The sequence below is a fragment of the Oncorhynchus keta genome, chromosome 35 (assembly GCF_023373465.1).
Source record: "Oncorhynchus keta strain PuntledgeMale-10-30-2019 chromosome 35, Oket_V2, whole genome shotgun sequence".
Taxonomy (NCBI): Eukaryota; Metazoa; Chordata; class Actinopteri; order Salmoniformes; family Salmonidae; genus Oncorhynchus; species Oncorhynchus keta.
In genome coordinates, this window is record NC_068455.1 from 47,918,065 (window position 1) to 47,943,987 (window position 25,923).

General features: G+C 42.9%; 1 protein-coding gene and 1 long non-coding RNA gene across 2 annotated transcripts; one reads left to right on the plus strand and one right to left on the minus strand.

Annotated features, from left to right (window-relative positions):
* Nucleotides 1-674: 674 nt before the first annotated feature.
* On the minus strand, nucleotides 675-19,440 carry LOC127915584 (uncharacterized). The gene is made up of 3 exons (XR_008091381.1): nucleotides 19,316-19,440; nucleotides 18,841-19,084; nucleotides 675-1,133 (listed from the first exon to the last, which is right to left on the minus strand). It is a non-coding gene; the product is annotated as an uncharacterized LOC127915584 (long non-coding RNA).
* LOC118369284 (suppressor of cytokine signaling 4-like) lies at nucleotides 18,161-25,923 on the plus strand. Its single transcript, XM_035753742.1, has 2 exons — nucleotides 18,161-18,206; nucleotides 24,315-25,923. Exon 2 carries the CDS (start codon nucleotides 24,345-24,347, stop codon nucleotides 25,539-25,541), a length of 1,197 nt encoding a protein of 398 aa, XP_035609635.1. The 5' UTR covers nucleotides 18,161-18,206; nucleotides 24,315-24,344; the 3' UTR covers nucleotides 25,542-25,923.

Below are 25,923 nucleotides of genomic sequence, written 5' to 3' on the forward strand. Positions count from 1 at the left end.
TCTGTGAGTATAAGAGAACTGATGTTGCAGGCGAAAGCCTGAGAAAAATCCAATCCGGAAGTGCCCCATGTTTTGAAAGCGCTGCGTTCCAATGAGTCCCTATTGAGCAGTGAATGGGCTATCAACCAGATTACTCTTTCTCCGTATTCCCGAAGGTGTCTACAGCATTGTGACGTAGTTTTACGCATTTATGTTGAAGAATACCCGTAAGCGGCTACATTGCGCAAGTGGTCACCTGATGCTGCCAGAGAGATTCTCACGTAAAATACAGAGGTAACCATTACTCCAATCGGTCCTACTGAAAAACAAATTGTCCCGTTAGCTGATGAAGATTATCTCATAGAACAAAACATAACATTTCCTAAGCCTGTATTTACCAAATAAGTTATTTTCGATGATTATCAAAAAACATACAAAAACACCAGTCATCACCCCATACACTGTCGAACAAACCAATGGCGGAGTTAGTGCCCGGGGGTGGAGGTCGGCCCCAATCTCCCTGAGTAGACCCCATTCCTTTCTTGCCCTCTTCCCCAATCTCCCTAGTGCAGGGAGCTGGCTGGATGGAGTGGCGCCCAGTTGTGGCCTTGGTAGCAGGCGGAGATCTGGCACCCTCTCCAGGGTGTCGGCCCCCCTTTCCTGAGTCCCCCCCCCCCCTTGTGCAGGGAGCTGGGTAGATCTAGTGGCTCCCCTTGGTGGCCGGGGTGGAGGTCAGGCCCCCTCTCTGGGAGTTAGCTGCCCCTACTGGGTCGGCCCCAGCACTCTCCGGTCCTCTCCCCCCATCTCCTGCTGCAGGGAGCAGGCTAGATGTAGTGGCGTCCCCTGGTGGCCACGGGTGGTGGTTGGCCCCAAACAAGCATTCTAATCACCTGAAAATGCACACTGGACAGGTGTAAAGAACATGTAAAAATGACCAAACAAGTTTTTGTAAATGCACTCTGGACCATGGCGGAGTTAGTGCCTACAAAAAGAGGCCATTACTATTTTGCTCTATAGCTTGGACAAGGATCTGGCTGGATGTAAGGTGTCGGGCCCCCCTCCCTGGGTTAGCCTTAGCCCTCTCTGGCCCCCTCCCCCATGTCCCTGGGGAAATTAGCTGGAGTAGTGTCGCCCCCTCTTCAGGGCATCGGCATCTATAAAAAAGAAAGGAAATGACCTGTAAGTATAATGTAAAACAACATTTTATAGGTTGATGCGTTTCCAGCGGATCCCATTCCTCACTTGAATCCCATGTAAAGTGATGTGCGTGACAATATGTCTTCTTGTTTTTGTCTCCCTACCAGCAGACTCGGTCTCTCTGATGGACTGTCTCCACCTTCCACCACCGTGCGCCAAATACTCAAAATGTGAATCTGAAGGCTGACACCCTGAGCCGGTGTGACTGGACAGTAAAGGAGTCAGTCTCAAATGTGAAAACTGTTCAAGGGTGTGTAGACTTTCACTAGGCACTGTATACCCATTGCTTCTTGAAGAAAGGTTATACATGCTTGTTGAGCTAAGTTTAACTGTTGTTCCCCATCAGAACAAAACATAGGCATGTTTAACGGAAAACAAACACGGTATAGCCTCAAAACATGGTTCAAACTATCATTTTTATATAATGAATGGCCATTATTGCATCCATAGCGCCCTTATGTTTATGGTCAGTGCTAACTGGGATCCTTGGGACGTCCTTACCCTAAACCATAACCCTAACCGTAACAAAATCCCTTACCTAACCTTAAACATTTTAAATGTCCACTTCAATGGGGTAGGGACGTCCAAAGGAACTGGAATAGCACGGACCATATGTTTTTTATTATCTGAGAGCTGTAGCCATGAATACTGGGCAGGGGACACAAAATAAGAGAGACATGTGTGAGAGACAGACAGTGGCCTGACCATAGAATTATAGAATATTATTATGACATAGCCTGACAATAGGTCACAGAAAATAAATATTTTCTGAGGGAAATTAATCTGAGGCCTTTGCAGCCCCAAGTTGCCCATCCCTGACCCAGAGTCCTGAAATGTTGTGCATAGTTCCCTCTTCTCACAAGGAACAAATTTGCTTCAAGGAACCACAAGGTCTGCCATTATGTATTTTCCATTTAGCATTTTCTTTTTAAACACTTAAAATATATCTCCTCTGGAACCACAGGGCCAATCTGGATGAAACTTGATACTTGGCATCTATGGACCATGGTCTTTCAATGCAATATTTTTCAGACTAGTATGTCAGACAACTGACCAATGGGGACGTGGTCTGGCACATAAATGCATATTTGTAATGTAACCAAACATCGTACACATGTTCCAAACCCTATCCAGACTTAACACATGCAAACACATTCAGATTGACCATATGGTGGCGCTCTTGATCTGTTTGACTCAGTGTTGAAAATGAAAACCTCTGTGGTTATTGTTTTGTGTTATTTTGATGTTCTTCCTTATTGTGTGGTGTCAAAATCTGACTGAATTGTTGTAACTTCTTTTGCTCTTTTTTTCTACTGTTATTCAAAAGGTGCTGTCAGGACAAACACTTTAACATGCAAGGCTACAGATGGAGAGAGACGTTTTAAGGTGGCTGAAGCTTGCAACAGAGACGGAGGAATAAAGGAGAGGACCGAACACAGCAAGGAAAAGGCAGATAGACCCAGAGAGACATAGATACATGTAAAGGATAAACACTGACTTGTAACTTATCTCGAAATCATGGATGACTTGGTACTGCCCGAGAGTATTAGTTGCAGATAATGTACAGAGCAGAGGTGTTTATCCCGCTTATAACCACTGGTGCCAAAGAAAACAAGCACACATTTACTGGTAAACATTTTCATTGCAATGAAGTAAATTCATACCATTTCATCCTTCCACTATACCTGGTTGTTAGTTCTATTGGTTAGGTTGCTAGAAAAGCAGACTTGTTGTTCATTCTATTTGTTTGATAGCTATGCAGGCTGGTTAAGTTCTTATCCCTAGCTTGCTAGCTAGCATGCTCTACCATACCTACCTATCACATCGTTGTGTCAGTCATACAGAGTAACATTGTTTCAGAATTCTTAGCAGACTGGGATTTTTTTTTTTACATAATTGGATAATAGCTTCACTTGTTCTTCTCGTCATGGAAGCCTTACTTCATATTATTCTGATATTTTTCCGTGTGAATACCAATAGATTCAGTTTCCCCAAACGTGCACAATTTCTCAGAAAGCGCTTGCTCTTCTCCTCCATTCATGAGTACAGGGCCGGATTAAGAAATCATAGCCCCCCACCCATTACCCCTGCACCAAGATTCAATTTGATGCGTGGTACATTTACTGTTGAAGAAATGTCTTGCAATTCAACATAACTTGCACGATAGAAGACATTAGCTGAATCTTTTTTTAATACCACACAAATGACCTAAATGAGTGGCTACACTGACAAACTGAGAACAATCTGGTCTTGAAGTCAAACAAACAATAGCCCAGGCCAGTGAAGCGACACACAGATTGTACAATATTAGGAGGCAATTTTTTGATATATAGTACCAGTCAAAAGTTGACACACCTACTCATTCAAGGGCTTTTCTTTATTTTTACTATTTTCTACATTGAATTCCTTCAAGACTGAAAAGCATTCCTCATGAAGCTGTTTGAGAGAACGCCAAGAGTGTGCAAAGCTGTCAAGGCAAAGGGTGGCTACTTTGAAGAATCTCAAATATATTTAGATTTGTTTAACCCTTTTTTTTGGTTACTACATGATTCCATGTGTGTTATTTCATAGTTTTGATGTCTTCACTATTATTCTACAGTGTAGAAAACTGTATAATTTGTTTAATTTTTTAAACCTGGAATGAGTAGGTGTCTAAACTTTTGGCTGGTAGTGTATGTATTTTTTAGGCTACTAAATACAATTTCCAGTGGCACACTGACTTACCTCATGATGAAGATGAAGTCATAGGCTATTACTCACGGTGATGGTCGATGCGCAATAGCCTATCTCAAGATGAGCTACCTTGAAAAACAGTGCTGCTGTATGCAAGAATGTGGGAGTTGTTGAGAAAGGTTTTATTCTATTGGTTCTACAGACAGATTAGTCTTCTCTTCTCAGCAGTAGGTGTTCCAAACGATACATTTTCCCCACGATTGTATTTTGAAATTTGCAAAAGGCAAACGGACTACAGCTGCAACAAACCCTTCTATGAATTATACTTTGTCTATGGCCATACTGCAACAAGCTGTAGGCCTATATGTGGTGTGCCTGCTGGCCGCCTGTCTCTCCACCCACTCATTCCAATATGTTCTGCAGTGTATGATGCGTCAAAGAGTGGCATATGGCATCTAAACCATTTGATATTGATATACCATTGTAGCTTAGGTATCCTTGGTGTTAGAGATCAGACTTTGGAGCCTGCGGTATATCATCCACTCCTATATAATGGTTTCTAAAGAAATCACTAAAATAAACATCCTTTCAAAAATATTTTCTGTATCTGGGCATTGGTGTCCTGACTATGCTTTCGTGTCACCCAGGTCCAAGGCTGCTGTGTAAGCAGCATGGAAACACAGTTACTGGAAATTCTCTAATCTCCTCCTATTGATTTTTCGGGAGCCTTCTGAACATTTACAGGAATAAAAGAGACACACAAGCCTTTTTTAAAATGATTCTTCACTAGAGGTCAGGAGAAAGGAGGAGGATGTGAGGAGGCAAATACTGTAAATCCACGATGGGGGGGAATCAAAGATGGGAAAGGCCCTCTGATTCCCAGTCTCTGGAGTTGTTATTGACGGCACTGGACCGGATGGGCAATGTGTTAGGCCAAGGAAGGATATGTGCAAGTGCTACTAGTCTAGTGGTTAGTGTTGGGCCAGTAACCAAAAGGTTGCTGGATTGAATCCCCGAGCTGACAAGGTAAAAATCTGTCGTTCTGCCCCTGAACAAGGCAATTAACCCACTGTTCCCCGGGAGCTGAAGATGTGGATGTTGATTATGGCAGCCCCCTGCATCTCTCTGATTCAGAGGGATTGGGTTAAATGCAGAAGACACATTTCAGTTGAATGCATTCCGTTGTACAACTGACTAGGTTTTCCCCTAGATTGGCATTTTTGAGCTTGAGGATCTTTGGAAAAGTATAGTTTAGATGACTGATGGAGGCGCTGTGTTGAAGCCACCGTACCTCCATCTTGGCTCTCCCCCACCATTGTAAAACATATTTTGGAAACTTTAGAAATGCATTTACTAATGTCTACATTTGTTTTTGCCACATTTATTATATTACAGACACCTTAATGCATAATTTTAAATTATGTTAGCTAAACAAAAATATTTAAGTATAATTTTTGGAGGACTACTACTGAGTAGTGCCAATATGGCCGACCGGTGGCTTCAAAGCCTTTCAATTGCCAATATATTTTAAGTTAGGTTTAATTTTTAAGGAAAAGTTATTCACCAAATAAAAGAAGTGATAAACAACCATACAGATAAACATAAATAATACAATTAAAAACGGTGTGCTGGTGTGATTGGAAGCCCAAGGGCGTATATGAAAACCACACCACAAAAAACGATATACAATACATAAGTAAAAAAATCTAAAGGTTTGTTAAAAGGGATAACAAAACCTACTAATTATAAATGTATACATTAATTGATCAGAAATCACAAAATATATATATACTGTTTATATTTGTTTTGTTGAAATGTGAGTGTGTGTGAGAGTTAGGCTATATGAAGGAGATTACTGAGTAGTTTGGTTCATCAGGCTGCCTCCAGTCTTCACCTGATGATATTGGTTTTGACAATGTGAAGATAAGAATTCCAGAGTATTGTGAGGTGCGGCAGTGGGGAGGAAATGAAAAGTTGTACGACTGAATGTATTCAACTGAAATGTGTCTTCCGTATTTAACCCAACCCCTCTGAATCAGAGAGGTGCGGGGGGAGGCTGCCTTAAGGGTGAAGGTTATCGTCTTGCGTTACATTACATAGATGGATTTCAGAATTAACCTGGAAGAATCCATTGAAGAGTTTAGGTAAACTGTCTGGGAGCTATGAGTATTTGTAGATGAAAGTGCATAATTGGGGTACCTTCATTTCGTAAATAGGCAAGATATTGAGTTTTGTAAACAAAGGTGCAGATGGAGCCAGATCATTAGAGGAGGTGGCTAGTCTTGCAAATGTATTTTGTATGATGAGTAATTTGTGTAGGTAGGATGCTTATGCACTGGCCGAGACAATATTACAGTAAATGAGATATGGGTACATTAAGCAAATTTCATCACGTTGCTACAGACAAATTGAATATGATCTTTCCAGGATAACTTTTCATTAATCAGAACTCAGAGGAATCTAGTTCATGTGACTTGTTCCATTTCATTCCCACCAACTAGGTAAGTCAGCTAAGAACAAATTCTTATTTACAATGACGGCCTACCCCTGGGACTCCCGGTTTGGGCTTAGTGGTACTATCATTTGTTTTTCAACAGGACAATGACCCAACACACCTCCAGGCTGTGTACGGGCTATTTTACTAAGAAAGAGAGTGATGGAGTGCTGCATCAGATGACCTGTCCTCCACAATCCATAAAACTTCAACCAAATTGAGTTGGTTTGGGATGAATCGGACCGCAGAGTGAAGGAAAAGCAGCCAACAAGTGCTCAGCATATGTGGGAACATAATCAAGACTGTTGGAAAAGCATTTCCATTTGAAAAATAAAATAAAAACCTTTGAATGAGTAGGTGTTCGAAAACATTTGACTGGTAGTGTAGGTTAGAGGCTCAGTCATCGAGGAAAACACTGATTTTACCAAAGAGGCACCAATCTCATCAGGACCTGCTGCTGATATCTTTAAGTTACCAATTACCTCCATCACCAGGAGGATCAAACTGAAGGAGAGAAGGGAAATGTCCCTTAAATGTAATCCAAGGGATTTCCATCAGTTGTCTCTATTTTCTTTGATAGAGGAACCCACATTCACAAAATAAGCTATTAAATTCAAATGAAATAACATCAGGATCACTATAGGTCTTATTTCCAACAATACATTGAGATGGGATAGTTGTAGATGCCTTTTTCTTATTCAACAGTTGACTGATGATTTTCCACGTTGACTTTATATTATTGAAGGATTCTTGGAATTTGTTAGTAAAATATATTTTGGGGGATATCTGAAGTAGGTGAGTCAATTTGTTCTTGTACTTTTTGTAATCAACATCTTAAAGCGCTCACAATTACTTTAGTTAAATATTCTACATTTAATGCTACTAATCATTCCCATCTGTTCATTTCCAGCTGTCAAGTGTCAAATTGGAAAGTGGTTAGAAATGTTAATATAAAGTATACCTGTATTAGCCACATTATTCAAAGAATTTGTACAAATATGATCAATAAGGGTGTCAGATGAACTGGTCACTCTGTGGCTTATAGATGACGGGATACAGATGAACTGGTCACTCTGTGGGCTTATAGATGACGGGATACAGATGAACTGGTCACTCTGTGGGCTTATAGATAACGGGATACAGATAAACTGGTCACTCTGTGGGCTTATAGATGACGGGATACAGATGAACTGGTCACTCTGTGGGCTTATAGATGACGGAATACAGATGAACTGGTCACTCTGTGGGCTTATAGATGACGGAATACAGATAGCTGGGAGTATAAAGTATTCAGAAAGTCATATGTCAGTGAGTAGTTCTCACTTTTAAATAAGTTTGTCGTAATCACCCAATAGAAAACACATTTGATCTTCATTATTAATCAAATCCAAGGTTGATGCAAGGATATCAATGAAACTATCAATGTCAGAATCGGATGGCCGATTACAACTTTTTGACCACAATTTTTTTTAATATTAAATGGGATTCAACATCAATGTTATCAGATGTAAGTGCGAGGTCCTCTCTTAGAAATAATTGAAAATGTTTATGAACAAAAAAGGACAATCCTCCTCCCACTCTTGATGTTCTACAGTGGTGAACAGCATTATAAGGACAGCATTATAAGGAGACGTCATAAAGCAAGGTTGACTCTTCAGTCAACCATGTTTCTGAATGGACAACAATGGAAAATTAATGTTTGAGGGAAGACCGATAATGAACAAGGTGGTCATGATTTTTAGGGAAGATTCTGAACATTCAAACGAAAGGTAAAAAAAATAAGCATGTCTTGGAATTATGGCCTATTATCTTTATGGCCTTCCTGTGACATTGGGTGGTGTAGGTGTCCTGGAGGGCAGGTAGTTTGCCCCCGGTGATGCGTTGTCCAGACCTCACTACCCTCTGGAGAGCCTTACGGTTGTGGGCGGAGCAGTTGCCGTACCAGGCGGTGATACAGCCCGACAGGATGCTCTCGATTGTGCATCTGTAGAAGTTTGTGAGTACTTTTGGTGACAAGCTGAATTTCTTGAACCTCCTGAGGTTGAAGAGGCGCTGCTGTGCCTTCTTCACGCGCTGTCTGTGTGGGTGAACCGATTCAGTTTTTCTGTGATGTGTACGCCCAGGAACTTAAAACTTACTACCCTCTCCACTACTGTCCCGTCGATGTGGATAGGGAGGTGCTCCCTCTGCTGTTTCCTGAAGTCCACAATCATCTCCTTTGTTTTGTTGATGTTGAGTGTGAAGCTATTTTCCTGACACCACACTCCGAGGGCCCTCACCTCCTCCCTGTAGGCCATCTCGTCGTTGTTGGTAATCAAGCCTACCACTGTAGTGTCGTCCGCAAACTTGATGAATGAGTTGGAGGCGTGCATGGCCACGCAGTCGTGGGTGAACAGGGAGTACAGGAGAGGGCTCAGAACGCACCCTTGTGGGGCCCCAGTGTTGAGGATCAGCGGGGTGGAGATGTTGTTACCTACCCTCACCACCTGGGGGCAGGCCCGTCAGGAAGTCCATTACCCAGTTGCACAGGACGGGGTCGAGACCCAGGGTCTCAAAGCACTTCATGATGACGGAAGTGAGTGCTACGGGGCGGTAGTCTACCGGGGCGGTAGTCGTTTAGCTCAGTTACTTTAGCTTTCTTGGGAACAGGGAAAATGGTGGCCCTCTTGAAGCACGTGGGAACAGCAGACTGGGATAAAGATTGATTGAATATGTCCGTAAACACACCAGCCAGCTGGTCTGCGCATGCTCTGAGGACGCGGCTGGGGATGCCGTCTGGGCCTGCAGCCTTGCGAGGGTTAACACGTTTAAATGTTTTACTCACGTCGGCTGCAGTGAAGGAGAGTCCACAGGTTTTGGTTGCGGGCCGTGTCAGTGGCACTGTATTGTCCTCAAAGCGGGCAAAAAAGTTATTTAGTCCGTCTGGGAGCAAGACATCCTGGTCCGCGACGGGGCTGGTTTTCTTTTTGTAATCCGTGATTGACTGTAGACCCTGCCACATACCTCTTGTGTCTGAGCCATTGAATTGCGACTCTACTTTGTCTCTATACTGACGCTTAGTTTGTTTGATTGCCTTGCAGAGGGAATAGCTACACTGTTTGTATTCGGTCATGTTTCCGGTCACCTTGCCCTGGTTAAAAGCCGTGGTTCGCGCTTTCAGTTTCACGTGAATGCTGCCATCAATCCACGGTTTCTGGTTTGGGAATGTTTTAATCGTTGCTATGGGTATGACATCGTCAATGCACTTTCTAATGAACTCGCTCACCGAATCAGCGTATTCGTCAATGTTGTTTTTGGACACAATGCGGATATCCCAATCCACATGATTGAAGCAGTCTTGAAGCGTGGAATCAGATTGGTCGGACCAGCGTTGAACAGACCTGAGCGCGGGAGCTTCCTGTTTTAGTCTCTGTCTGTAGGCTGGGAGCAACAAAATGGAGGCCGGGGGAGGGCCTTATATGCGTCGCGGAAGTTAGAATAATAATGATCCAGGGTTTTACCAGGCCTGCTTGCGCAATCGATATGCTGATACAATTTAGGGAGTCTTGTTTTCAGATTAGCCTTGTTAAAATCCCCAGCTACAATGAATGCAGCCTCAGGATGTGTGGTTTCCAGTTTGCATAGAGTCAAATAAAGTTAGTTCAGGGTCATCAATGTGTTTGCTTGGGGGGGAATATATACAGCTGTGATTATAATCGAAGAGAATTCCCTTGGTAGATAATGCGGTCGACATTTGATTGTGAGGAATTCTAAGTCAGGTGAACAGAAGGACTTGAGTTCCTGTATGTTGTTATGATCACACCATGTCTCGTTAATCATAAGGCATATCCCCCCGCCACTCTCTTACCAGAAAGATGGTTGTTTCTGTTTCTGTGAAGAAACCAGCTGGCTGCACCGACTCCCGATAGAGTCTCTCGAGTGAGCCATGTTTCCGTGAAGCAAAGAATGTTACAGTCTCTGATGTCTCTCTGGAATGCTACCCTTGCTCGGATTTCATCATGTCAAGAGATTGGACATTGGCGAGTAGTATGCTAGGGAGGGGTGCGCATTTTGCCCGTCTCCAGAGCCTGACCAGAAGACCGCTTCGTTTGCCTCTTCTACGACGTCGTTGTTTTGGGTCGCCAACTGGGATCCGATCCATTGTCCTGGGTGGAAGGCAGAACACAGGATCCGTTTCGGGAAAGTCATATTCCTGGTCGTAATGATCACCATTACATTGCTCTTATATTCAGTAGTTCCTCCCGACTGTATGTAATGAAACCTAAGATTACCTGGGGTACCAATATAAGAAATAACACGTAAATAAAACAAAAATACTGCATAGTTTCCTAGGAACGCGAAGTAAGGCGGCCATCTCTGTCGGCGACAGAAGTGTGAACCATAAACAATTAATGAACATGCACCTGTCGAACGGTCGTTAAGACACTAACAGCTTACAGACGGTAGGCAATTAAGGTCACAGTTATGAAAACATAGGACACTAAAGGAGGCCTTTCTACTGACTCTAAAAAACACCAAAAGAAAGAGTCCCTGCTCATCTGCGTGAACATGCCTCATGCTGCAAGGAGGCATGAGGACTGCAGATGTGGCCAGGGCAATAAATTGCAATGTCCGTACTGTGAGACGTCTAAAACAGAGCTACAGGGAGACAGGTCGGACAGCTGATCGTCCTCGTACTGGCAGACCACGTATAACAACACCTGCACAGGATCGGTACATCCGAACATCACACCTGCGGGACAGGTACAGGATGGCAACAACAACTGCCCGAGTTACACCAGGAACGCACAATCCCTCCATCAGTGCTGAGACTGTCCGCAATAGGCTGAGCAAGGCTGGACTGAGGGCTTGTAGGCCTGTTGTAAAGGCAGGTCCTCACCAGACATCACCGGTAACAACGTCGCCTATCGGCACAAACCCACCGTCGCTGGACCAGACAGGACTGGCAAAAGGTGCTCTTCACTGTCGAGTCATGGTTTTGTCTCACCAGGGGTGATGGATGGATTCGCGTTCCCCCGAGGCCTGTTCAAACACAGGCCTAATTGAATTCCAGGAAATACATTCTTGGAAGCAAAGGAAATAACATCTTGTTTGCGTGATAGTGTCGGCCATTGGAACATTGCCACATTCTTAGCTGCACAATAAACTGGTGAACTGTAAAGTAAGTGAAGTGAAGTGCAACGCAAGAGTCAGGAATTCACTGAATGACACCAACCACTCCACAATCAATCTCTTGAACAGAACACTATCCCTAAAAAAATACTGTATTATTAGACAAGACACTGCTCAAACAATGACTCATCATGCACAGTCATCCTAACCATAGCATTATAATGACTCCTAACAACTAACATCATGCATCATGTCAGTCCGGCCATTTATGCTGTAACACTGTCGAGAGCATCTTGGTTGCAAAAAGCAGTGGCTGCAGTTTGGCCCCTGCTGTGACAGAGATAAGAGCAAAGAGAGAGAGAGAGAGAGAGGGCTACAGAGAGAAAGGCAGAGAGAGAGAGAGAGCTAAGCCAAGATCAATGGAGCCATAGACTTCCTCTCTGATTCAATTTAGCTCTCAGTGCAATTCACAAGGCAAGGCCAAACACTGCCTATCCCCTACTGCCTCCCTCTCACTCCTTCTCGCCATTGCCTCATGAATGGCAGCCCAGTGATAACATCACCACGCAGAGTAGTAGTGCATGTGAATTGTGAATGGAAAGGTACGTTAGGGACTGTGGTTGAAACAGACATCCCTGATTCTGCAACATTTTACAGGTTTACTTTACCCACATAATGCATTATTATGTGGTTATAATGCATTGTAAGAATTTTCACAAGTATGCATTATAATGTGATTTTATAATCTCATAATGATCCTGACTAAATAATAGCCAACTAAAGTCGGTTTTTCAAATTTGCTACAACTAATTATAAGACAGGAGGGAGGTGTTAGAAAACTTCAGAAGAGGCAAAAGCTAAAAGCTCATGAAATAAAGCCTCTTATAAATCCCTCCCTCCCTCCCCATTCATCTACTCAGGCACATCAATTATTTATAGAGGTTGTTGTTAGTTGTGCTGTTCATCCGAATCAGATCGATTCCACTGTAATATGGGAGCCCCCCTGTCCCTGGTCTGGTCCCTGTGCTGCACTGCTATGATGAACTGTGCCCGCTTAGTGGGCATAGTAATGGGCATACTGGGTTTCCACTTTCCAAACATCTTCCTGAGCAAAGCTATTGTATCCTGGTGAGATGAGGAGATACGGCCATGTTTTACACGCCTGGCAAATTGCATTAACACTTATGCTGATTCACACTAGTGGAAAGTGGATATATCATTTAATTATTCTGTTTTCCTATTGTTTTATGTATCCAGGAAATGGTGCACTGCAAAAATATTTAGACATACTATAGTGCCTTTTCAGTCTGGGACCACCAAGCCATATGATAGAAACATGATGCAGTAACATTCTGCAGTACAATATGTTCATTCCTCTCTTTCTTTCATCTATCAAACACATTTTAATGCATGCTGTCAATTAAAATATAGTTTATGTCCTCATGGTCTCTGGTTCGTTTTACTAGAATCAATCCAAACATTTTGATCGAATTATTATTCATTTCTTATGAGACATGGCAGACCTTTTGAGACTGTCGAAGAATCGTGACACAGACAGCGTATTAAGAACAGAGCGATAGACATTATCAAATTTCTTGACAGTGACACGACCTATATCGGCATTTTGTCGTGTTCTATTATGTTCATCGATTCCTGTTTCAGTCACAGGGTCTTCCCGCTCTGCCACATCCCCCGTTGTGTTGTGCTGTTCTCCAGTGTCACCTTGACAGGGCTTGTGTTTGTGTGCGTGTGTGTCTGTCTGTCTGTCTGTCTGTCTGTCTGTCTGTCTATGTTTCATGATTAACTACACATGGTGTGATTGTGATAACATACAGGAAGTCAAGTCCTTTTGTTCACCTGACCTACAATAACTCACAATCAAATGCCAACCGTATTACCTCCCAAGAGAATTCTCTTCGGCTATAATCACAACCGTGTATATTCCCACTCAAGCCAATACCACGACGGCACTCAAAGAACTTCACTGGACTTTATGCAAACTGCAACCACATATCATGAGGCCGCATTTATTGTAGTTGGGGATTTTAACAAAGCAAATTTGAGAAAAACGCTACCGAAGTGCTATCAACACATTGACTGTGGTACTCGCACAGCTAAAACACTCGACCACTGCTACTACAAGGCCCTCCCGTCGGCAAATCTGATCACGACTCTATTTTGCTCCTCGCTTGTTACAGGCAGAAACTCAAACAGAAAGTACCTGTGCTAAGGACTATTCAACGCTGGTCTGACCAATCGGAATCCACGCTTCAAGATTGTTTTGATCATGCAGACTGGGATATGATCCGGGTAGCCTCCGAGAATAACATTGACGAATACACTGATACGGCGACTGAGTTTATCAGGAAGTGTATAGGCGATGTCGTGCCCACTGTGACTATTAAAACCTACCCTAACCAGAAACCGTGGATAGATGGCAGCATTCGCGCAAAACTGAAAGAGCTTTTAACCATGGCAAGGTGACTGGGAATATGGCCGAATACAAACAGTGTAGTTATTCCCTCCTTAAGGCAATCAAACAGGCAAAACGTCAGTATAGAGATTCAATTCAATGGCTCAGACACGAGACGTATGTGGCAAGGTCCACAGACAATCATGGTCAACAAAAGGAAAACCAGCCACGTCGCGGTCACCAACGTCTTGCTTCTGGACAAGCTAAACACATTCTTCGCCACTTTGAGGATAACACAGTGCCACCGATGAGACCCTCTACTAAGGACTGTGGGCTCTCCTTCTCTGTGGCCGACGTGAGTAAAACATTTAAGAGTGTTAACCCTTGCAAGGCTACCGATCCAGACGGCATTCCTAGCTGTGTCCTCACAGCATGTGCAGACCAGCTGGCTGGAGTGTTTACGGACACATTCAATCTCTCCCTATCCCAGTCTGCTGTCCCCACATGCTTCAAGATGTCCACCATTGTTCCTGTTCCTAAGAAAGCAAAGGTAACTGAACTAAATGACTATCGCTCTGTAGCACTCACTTCTGTCATCATGATGTGCTTTGAGAGACTAGTCAAGGATCATATCACCTCTACCTTACCGGACACCCTAGACCCACTTAAATTTGCTTACTGCCCCAATAGATCCACAGACGATGCAATCGTCATCATACTGCACACTTCCCTAGCCTATCTGGACAAGAGGAATACCTACGTAAGAATGCTGTTTATAGCTCAGCATTCAACACCGTAGTACCCTCCAAGCTCATCATTAAGCTCGAGGCCCTGGGTCTGAACCCCGCCCTGTGCAACTGGGTCCTGGACTTCTTTTCGGGCCGCCCCCAGGTGGTGAAGGTAGGAAACAACACCTCCACTTCGCTGATCCTCAACACTGGGGCCCTACAAGGGTAGGTGCTCAGCCCCTTCCTATACTTCCCGTTCACCCATGACCCATGATTTAATCAGCAAGTTTGCAGACGACACAACAGTAGTAGGCCTGATTACCTACAATGATGACACAGCCTACAGGGAGGAGGTGAAGGCACTGAGAGTGTGGTGCCAGGATAATAACCTCTCACCCAACATCAACAAAACAAAGGAGTTGATCGTGGACTTCAGGAATTAGCAGAGGAAGCACCCCCCTATCCACATCGACGGTACCACAGTGGAGAAGGTGGAAAGCTTCAAGTTCCTCGGCGCAACAGCGCCACTTCATCCTCAGGAGACTGAAGAAATTTGTCTTGGCCCCTAAAACCCTCAAACTTTACAGATGCACAATTGAGAGCATCCGGTCAGGCTGTATCACCACCTGGTACGGCAACTGCACCGCCCGCAACCGCAGGGCCCTCTCTCCAGAGGGTGGTGCGGTCTGCCCAACAAAGCACAGGGGGCAAACTACCTGCTCTCCAGGACACCTACAGCACCCGATGTCACAGGAAGGCCAAAGAACGCAACAAGGACAACAACCACCTGAGTCTGTTCACCCCGCTATTTGTATTTGCCAAGGCAGCTGCTACTCTTCCTGGGGTCCAAACACACCAAAGCACCCACATTACATATAAAACAAAATATAAAACAGTGAACTATGTTTGTACTGAATGAGCTAAAGATAAAACAGTACATCACATAACATCCCTACACCACCACATGTCCACAACACAAAATATTCAATACCACCATACAACAATATCACAATGTGTGCGTATGCATGTGTCTGTACCTTTGTGTGTCTCTCTTCACAGTTCCCGTTGTTCCATGAAGTGTATTTTTAACTGCTTTTTAAATTCTGCTATCATCAAGAAGGCGAGGTCAGTACAGGAGCATCAAAGCTGGGACCGAAAGACTGAAAAACAGCTTCGATCTCAAGGCCATCGGACTGTTAAATAGCCATCACTAGCACATTAGAGGCTACTGCCCTATATACATAGACTTGAAATCATCATTGGCCACTTTAATAATAGAACACTAGTCACTTTAATAACGTTTACATATTTGTCATTACTCATCTCATATGTAAATACTGTATTCTATTATATTCTACTGTATCTTAGTCTATGCCGCTCTGACATTGCTCACCCAAATATTTATGTACTCTTAATTCCATTCCTCTACATTGTTCTGAAATTGTTAGATATTACTTGTTAGATATTACTGCACTGTTGGAGATACTGTAGAAACACAACCATTTTGCTGCACCCACAATAACATCTGGTGAACACGTGTATGTGACAAATAAAATTTAATTGGATTAGAGTGTACCTGTGTGCTTGTGTGTGTGTGCGTGTGTGTATAACTGGGGATGTAGTGTGTGGTTCAATCAACACCGGTAGTGCTGCTACCCCCACACACACACACTATTGAGCTGTTTCAATTGATGGGGGTCAGTACAGAGGACTAAGTCAAGCCTTTCCTTCAGTGGGAGGGGTGGAGGAGAACAAATATGTCTTTACCGGGTGGTAAAGGTTGTATGGGTGCGGTTAAGGGTGTGTGAGTCTGATGTAGCTATGAATGGTATCAAAATATAATGCTAAAATAAAACCTTTAACTTGACAAATGCCAGGCATCCTCATGATTGAATGAACTGCTGTGAAAAGACTACCAGGGAAGAGCATCATATTCAACAGACTTCCTGAAATAGGACAAAAAGGATAAGTGTCATGGCCATATAAGGAGGACACATGAGAGGAGTCATCCTAGTAGTTCATCATCACTGATCATTTGACTCAGTAACCAATTACCAACTCATTTGCTCAGTTGGTGGTCGACTGAAATCTACGCCCCCCAGTGCGTAATTAATTAAACATTTTTTACTACTTGAAGAGATGTATTACTCTATGTGGACTTCATAACGACGCTCATCAAATATTAACCTGCTGTTTCATAGCAGGAGTGTCACACACACACACACACGAGTATTTGGATACTCAATGGCTCCACTTTAATGAATAATACATACAGTACAATCTGCTTAATAGGCAGGACCTCTTGTTAAACATGGACATGACATCACCTCATTAATGACAACAAAGGAGGGGGACTTATTGTATTAGTCCCTTTTAACCCTTTAAGTCCAGCAGGATGTCCAGCCTTCAAATGCTTCTTTTGATATCTGATACCACAAGTTTTGTGGACTAACAGTGGGAAAACTGAGAATGTCACATGGATCACACGCACAGACCTGCATTCAAATACTATTAACATCTTTCAAATACTTGCAAAGGCTAAAATACTCAAATCTGAGTGTTTGCTTTAGCCTTCCTGGAGTGCCAGAAGGGCAGTGTTTGCCATTTTGCGACTTATGTATTGGTTCCATTGCAAAAGGCAAGCTTAATCAAGCACAGATAAAGTATTTGAAATGTTTTCAGATAGTATATGAACCCAAGTCTGTGTAGTAGCAGAGGTTTCTATGTCAAAATGACTTGTCTTCTAACTTGGAGCCACTCGAAGATCGAAGCTGTCGGAAGACTCTTATTGATTATTCAGTCAATAAATCATGTGCTCGATACAATCTAAAAGCCAGGCCGTTTCCTGTCTAACTAGATTGAAAGGATAAACAGACAGAGGCTATTATTGTTGCCTAATTATCTTGAGGATGTCGGTAATGTGTGGGTGGGCTTACCATCAGGTGGCATTGAGAACAATATTGGCCTACAGTAATCTCTTTAAAGGTAATTATTTAGATATATATTTTTTACATTTAACCTTTATTTAACTAGGCAAGTCAGTTAAGAACAAATTCTTATTTACAATGACGGCCGAACCCGGACGACGCTGGGCCAATTGTGCGCCGCCCTATAATGAATGAGTGTCAGTTTATTTAAATTAACATTAAACCGATTCTAAGATACCAGATTGGACCTTTAAATATAATGGTCTATATAGGCCTAATGCACACAGGCTCTGCTTTCTGAAATAAATAGGCTAGATTCATCAAATTCAAGGCTAAATTCAATCCCTTAAAAATATCATCAGCGGTGTCGGGCAGGAAACATAGGACTGTCAAGTAAAATAATAGCATATTGGTTGTGCGTCTTTACACGTATGCGCTGTAGTCTATTACATGCCTACTATATGCTACTGAGTAGAAGATGCAACTTTCTCACTCTCACAACCATCCCCGACAAATGAGGAAACGATCAAATCCCAAGAGGATTTGTCTATAAAGAGAGCGGAACTAGTCTACACAGGAGATGGGGTCTGGACAGAAGACCGAATGCAAATGGCAAGATTATAATAGAATTTGGCAACATGGACATGGAGATTACGTTGTCTCCCTAAAACGATTTTTAAAAGGTAAGACTATCTCTAGACAAAAGAAATCAAAAGTTAAATGATTTGTAAGATTTAGAAATAAAACGAGGTGTAGGCAACTCAATGTTATTTTAAACAATATAAAACAAGGTTTACGTTTATTTTTTTGTGGCTATAGGCTAACTCTTTTCAGAGCAAATTACTTTATACATTGTACAACTGTATAGTAAGTGTAATTTTTTATAATTGATTTGATATAAATCTGTGGGGCACTCACTCTCAAACATCATGACTTGTCTTGACTCTGAAATTACACTGCCTTTGTCTGGTCCTCCCCTTATACATTCTAGGGCAGTGGTCACTAACCTTTTCTGAGTCAAGATCACTTCAGCTTACTTTTTGCAGTCAAAAAGTAAACTGAAATCTACTGCTCAGATTTTTTTTATTTTTTTTTTACATTAACCTGACAAACAGTTTTGTAGGAATGAGGTTTGGGCAGTTGGCCTAAAACATTATCACAACATATTGGCTATATGATTGGCCTGCCAATATTGTTAATCAGACCATATTATATTTCAAAACTCGAGCTTTGATAACACAATTCATCAGTTGGTTTAGCACTTGTGGAGCATGAATTTCAATAATTAGCTTTTTTATTTTACTGGACTGATGGTACCTGCATCTGATAGTCAACGAGGTCAAATCACGACGTCAGTGATCTTTAGGTCGAAAAGTCGGAGCTCTAGAAAGATGCCCGTGTTTCCGACTTGGAATTGATGACTGTTGGATGACTGTTCAAAACGATTTTTCCCAACCGCCTCTCACCGTCCCTGCTCTCTCCTTCCTTTCCTCCGGCGAGACTGACCAGAGAGAGGGGACACCGTCTTCCACCTGATGGCGAAGCTCGAGTCACACCGCATCTGCGTCATGCACAAATTCATGTTGTTCCTATTACCAGAGAAGTTAAATATTTCTTAATATTAACATCGACACGACGAGCTGCTAATAATAATAAAAACGCAGGGCTATCGATACTTTGCTACTCATTCATTGCGGCTGCAGGCCGAGCAGAAGTACGGAAAAGCGAGTTTTGTAAAAGTGTTGAATAAAAATAGTGACAGTGCTGAATATAAACTTAAACATGAACTCACTCATAAAAACTGCAGCTCTTTGCTGTATTCGTTGACAGTCTCTCTATGCTCATGGTTTTAAAAGTTATTAAATATTACGTAGGCTAGTAGCCTACTTGGCTGTGGCCAGGGTCATGGAAGCTCGGTAGCCACTAGCCACTGTGATTTGAGCTATTCGATTGAGCAGCGCTGTAAGATGCACTCGATTTAGTCACAGAATTGCCGGTTCGCCGGGTAGGCAGAGTTGTCTCATGGGAACACTTTGCTTACTCGGTGCGCAGGACTTTTGAATCAAGTGCACCTACTGTTATAAGCTCAACACGATTTCAATAAAGGAGAGCAAGCCTTTATCATTCGTTGGCTTTTCTACAGAAATATTTGGTGATCGACTTGGAATGCCTTGAAGATCGAACGGTTTGCGACCACTGTGTGCTAGGGCATACTTAGGCAGAAGGCAAGAAATCTGTAGTAATAGTATGTCTTCCCAAACTGATTATTTAAAAAAAGATATATATATATACTTAAATATATTATTTCAGTATTTAGAAGTATGTATGTGATAAATATACTTTAGTATATTTAAATGATCTAAATGGGAAGAATTTGAAATACATTTAATGCATGTAATGTCAACTTTAATGGTGTTTTGTTAGCATTTAAGTATATTAAATATATTTACAATTATCTAAATTGGGACACTTTTTTCTTCAATCATTCAATCAAATATATTTATAAAGCCTTTTTTACATCAGCAGATGTCACAAAGTGCTTATACAGAAAGCCAGCCTAAAACCCCAACCTGCAAGCAATGCAGATGTAGAAGCATTGTGGCTGGGAAAAACTGCCTAGAGAGGCTGGAAGGAACCTAGGAAGGAACCTAGGAAAGAACCTAGGAAGGAACCAGGCTCTAAGGGATGGCCAGTCTTTTTCTGTTGTCCGGGGTGGTGATTATAAAACCTATAAGATTATAAGTACCTGACCATTAAGGCCAGATTGTTCTTCAAGATGTTCAAATGTTTATAGATGACCAGCAGGGTCAAACAATAATCACAGTGGTTGTGAAGGGTCCAGCAGGTCCACACATCAGGAGTAAATGTCAGCTGGCTTTTCATAGCCGAGCATTCAGACAAAGTTTTTTATAACTAAACCAAGATAGACCACGGTGGCAGCGTAGCCTAGTGGTTAGAGTGTTGGACTAGTAACTGGAAGGTTGCGAGTTCAAACCCCCAAGCATTCCCTAACGGAAATATGCATGCTTGAACGGGTCAATAGGATCTCGCTTGCTCATGCGTGGAAATGCCCATCTCCATGCGTGGAAATGCCAACTATGACTCATTTGTTCCCATTGGAAACGACAGGCTATCTCTTATAAAATATTTGATGACATCGCCTACAAGTATGATCGGGGATTTCTATTGGAGAAGCAGTTTTAGCTGTACTGTCTTTGATCATCTTATAAATCAAAACTTAATCTGCAGAAAAGGATGCTGGGTAATGCAAAAATATTTGCACATACTTTTAAGGAAGTATACTTAGAATATTAGATCTACATGAGTGCAAGTCTCACCATGGCACGGACCGTGGCGATACGTTGGCACATGAGAATTATTAGATAATGGCAAATATTTGTCAATTTTTGCATTCTATCCATGCTGGCTTTTGTGGGCTACATGAGACATGAAACAGATAGGTGGGAGGGGATACTGGCTTCGCCAATGTATTAATGTGCAATTTGCCTAAATGGATAATGGAAACACTTCAACTACTTCATTCTTATTCGACACTCTAGGTTTTTGCAACAAAAACATTTTCTTACTTTCAGCTGTTTTAATCGTCACAAGACAGTGAAAACGAACCGTAGTAGTCAATTGTCGCATTTATTTTCTATGCAAACTTTCTAAATGTCATCAAAAAAATCACTGTACAAGTTAATGGTATCATAGCGAATAGGAATTCAGAAAGTACTTTGAAACACATTATTGGCACTGAAACTATACATATAGTGTAATTGATCACTCACAAAGCAGAGTTTAATTTTTTTTTAAATCTATGTTTCAACTTAAAAACAACGCCAAGTGTATTTGTAATTTAAATACTAAATTACAATTAAGTAGACTTTTAAGTGTAATGTGTTTAAAGGTCAACTGCCCCTTAGAACCAACTTATCTGGTTTTAAACAGCCTATGTGGCATTGATATTTGAACCTTTATTTAACTAGGCAAGTCAGTTAAGAACAAATTCTTATTTACAATGACAGCCTGCACCGCCTAAACCCGGACGAAACTGGGCCAATTGTGGGCAGCCCTATGGGACTCCCGATCACAAACTAGTTGTGATATAGTCCGGATTCAAACCAGGGTGTCTGTAGTGACACCTCTAGCACTGAGATGCAGTGCCTTAGACCGCTGCAATTGACATCGTTTGAGTCAATTGGTGGTGTACCTCTGTATGTATTTCAAGCCTAACTTCAAACTCAGTGCCTCTTTGCTTGACATCATGGGAAAATCAAAAGAAATCAGCCAAGACCTCAGAAAAACAATTGTAAAACCGCCACAAGTCTGGTTTATCCTTGGGAGCAATTTCCAAACGCTTGAAGGTACCATGTTCATCTGTACAAACAATAGTACGCAAGTATAAACACCATGGGTCCACACAGCCGTCACACCGCTCAGGAAGGAGAACGTACTTTGGTGTGAATGACCTCTTAACATTTTTAGACCCAGTTTTAGATCAATATTGAGTCCATTTAATTTTAAATCAAAAACTTTGTGGAAATATCAACAAGAATACTTCCAAAGTTGTGGCAAAATGGCTTATGGACAACAAAGTCAAGGTATTGGAGTGGCCATCACAAAGCCTTGACCTCAACCCTATAGAGAATTGAAAAAACGTGTGTGAGCAAGGAGGCCTACAAACCTGACTAAGTTACACCAGCTCTGTCAGGAGGAATGGGCCAAAATTCACCCAGTTTATTGTGGGAAGCTTGTGGAAGGCTACCTGAAACGTTTGACGCAAGTTAAACAATTATAAGGCAATGCTACCAAATACTAATTGCGTGTATTCTGGCCCACTGGGAACTTCTGAACCACTGGGAATGTGATGAAAGAAATACAAGCTGAAATAAGTAATTCTCTCTACTATTATTCTGACATTTCACATTCTTAAAATAAAGTGGTGATCCTAACTGACCCAAGACAGGGATTTATTACGAGGATTAAATGTCAGGAATTGTGAAAAATGTATTTGGCTAAGGTGTACGTAAACTTCCGACTTCAACTGTAAGTGTTCCCTTTGTCCAGGTGGGAAAGGGCAGTGTGGAGTGTAATTGAGATTGTGTCATCTGTAGGGTCTTTATGCAAATTGGAGTGGGTTTTCCGGGATGATGGTGTTGATGTGAGTCATGACCAGACTTTCATGGCTGCTGACGGTAGCTACGGGGCGGTAGTCATTTAAGCCAGTTACCTTCACTTTTTTGGGCACAGGGACTATGGTGGTCTGTTTGAAAAATGTTGGTATGACAGACTCAGACAGGGAGAGGTTGAAAACTGTAATTGTAATTTACAGTTCAAGTCGGAAGTTTACATACACCTTTGCCAAATACATACTGGAATTGTGATACAGTGAATTGTGTGAAATATCTGTGTGTAAACAATTGTTGGAAAAATTACTTGTAACATGCACAAAGTAGATGTCCTAAATTACTTGCCAAAACTATAGTTTGTTAACAAGAAATTTGTGGAGTGGTTGAAAAACAAGTTTAAATGACTCCAACCTAAGTGTATGTAAACTTCCGACTTCAACTGTAACTTGTCTGGTAGGCTTGTGTCAATGGGCAGCTCTCGGCTGTGCTTCCCTTTGTAGTCCCTAATAACTTTGCAAGCCCTGACACATCCGACAAGCGTCGGAGCCGGTGCCGTAGAATTCAATCTTCGTCCTGTATTGACGCTTTGCCTGTTTGTTGGTTAGTCTGAGAGCATAGCGGGATTTCTTATAAGCGTCCAGATTAGTGTCCTGCTCCTTGAAAGCGGCAGCTCTAACCTTGCGGATGTTGCCTGTAACCCATGGCTTTTGGTTGGTATACGTACGTACGGTCACTGTGGGGACGTCGTCGTCAATGCACTTATTGATGAAGCCGGTGACTGAGGTGGTATACTCCTAAATGCCATTGGATGAATCCCAGAACATATTCCAGTCTGTGCTATTAGAACAGTCCTGTAGCGTAGCATCCCCATCATCTGACCACTTCCACATTGAGCGAGTCACTGGTACTTCCTGCTTTTAAGCAGGAATCAGGAGGATGGAATTATGGTCAGATTTTCCAAATGGAGGGCGAGGGAGAGCTTTGTTCGCGTCTCTGTGTGTAGAGTAAAGATGGTCTAGAGATTATTTTCCTCTGGTTGCACATGTGACATGCTGGTAGAAATTAGGGAAAATTAATTTAAGTTTGCCTGCATTAAAGTCCCCGTCCACTTACAGTTAGTTTCTTAACAGGTGCATGTTTGTCAACAATTGGAGCAAAGCTCTGCAGCATTTGTGAATATTTGATCAATACAAGTGGATGTCACAGATAGAACACTATTGGTATGCACTCTAGTAGGTTGAGTGATAACCTGGGTGATATTACAGGCATTAGTCCTCTTGAGAGGAAAGCTAGTTGTTAACCAGTCAATCTTCCGGTCACCCAGAAAATAGACCTTTCTGTTACCATCAGAAACCTTATCAAGCATTGCACACATATTATCCAAACACCGACTTGTTAGCACTTGGTGGCCTATAGCAGCACTCCAAAAGAAGATGCCTTAGATGAGGCAGGTGAACCTGCAACCACAACACTTCAACAACATTTGACATGAGTTCCTCTCTAAACTTTAGAGGAATATCTAATCTAACATAATAAACTTTCTACCTGTACTGTTTGAAATTGGATTTCAAAGCTTTTGTTGATAACCATCCCATTGTTTCATCAGTGAATGTTACTTTATCCATGTATTGACTTGGTTATCTCTGTCCACTAATGTAGCACAGAGCTGTATGAAGAAGAGGGAAGGCCATGTCTGAGATGAAATCCCGTAGTTCGGACATCTGTCCCAAATGCGGCATCCTCAGATGGAGTGCAGACGGCTGCGTGTGGAGCTGCAAGAAACGCTCCCGGAGTTCCCGAAACGATCCGGGCCTTCGGGGTCCGGGGGGTGTAGGGCCGATGGAGGAGCAAGGAGCGCGTTCCACCTCATGTCCGCGGAGACGGAGAGAGAAGAAGTGTAGCTGTACCATAATGGGGGAAGTCGACATAGATGTCCCCTGTCGGAAAGCCCTTTCTAGGCGCTCTCTCCGGCAGAAGTTCCAGGATGCAGTGGGTCAGTGTTTCCCTCTCCGCACTGACCATCGCCACCACCACCACGGCTGCCCAACGGGGGCCTACCAGGGGGCCTTTTCTGTGCTCCTCTGGTCCAAGCGTCCGATCCATGTCACGGAGCTCATGCAGGACAAGTGCCCCTTCTCGTCCAAGTCAGAGCTGGCCCACTGCTGGCACCTCATCAAGAAGCATGCCACCCACCCCAGCGCCATTGTGGGCCTAGAGGTTGCCCAAGCTGCCAAGGCTGCACAGGCTGCTGGCAAAGAACCAGTCCCGTCCACTTCCACATCCCCGCCTTCGACACCTCTTTCATGGGAGGGCATCTGCTTGAGTAGGCCCCTGAGCCTTGAGGACTGGGACCTCTCCCATCCGCATGGCAGAGCTGCCTATGGTGGCAACCATACAGATTATATCCTAGTCCCTGACCTCCTGGAGATCAACAACAGCCCGTGTTACTGGGGAGTTCTGGACCGCTTCCAGGCAGAGGAGCTCCTGGAAGGCCAGCCCGAGGGCACCTTCCTCCTCCGTGACTCGGCCCAGGACAAGTTCCTCTTCTCCGTCAGCTTCCGCCGCTATAGCCGCTCCCTCCATGCGCGTATCGAGCAGAACGGCAAGCGCTTCAGCTTCGATGGCCGCGATCCATGCATGTACCGGGACCCGAGCGTGACGGGCCTGCTCCGGCACTACAGCGACCCAGCCACATGCCTCTTCTTCGAGCCCCTCCTGTCCCGCCCTCTGGCCCGGACTTTCCCATTCACCCTGCAGCACCTGTGTCGTGCAGTGATCTGTAGCTGCACTACGTACCAGGGCATCAAGATCCTTCCACTGCCTCATCAGCTCAGGGACTATCTTAGACAGTACCACTACAAATGCAATGGGGCTTGTGCAGTGTAAAACAATGACAATTTCTGACTTCATAATTATAGTCCCATGGGTTACTACTCTTCAATATTGACCATGTTTCATTGGTTTTTAGAGACTTGTGAAGACCCTGACTGCTACAGTGCCTTCAGAAAGTATTCACACCCATACACTTTTTACACATTATGTTCTGTTAAAATTGAGAGTTTGTGTCACTGGCCTACACACAATATCAAATAATGTCAAAGTGGAATTATGTTTTTAGAAATGTTTACAAATTAATTAAAAATGAAAAACTGAAATGTCTTGAGTCAATAAATATTCAACCCCTGGCAAGCCTAAATAAGTTCAGGAGAAACAATTTGCTTAACAAGTCACATAATAAGTTGCATGGACTCACTGTGTGCGGTAATAG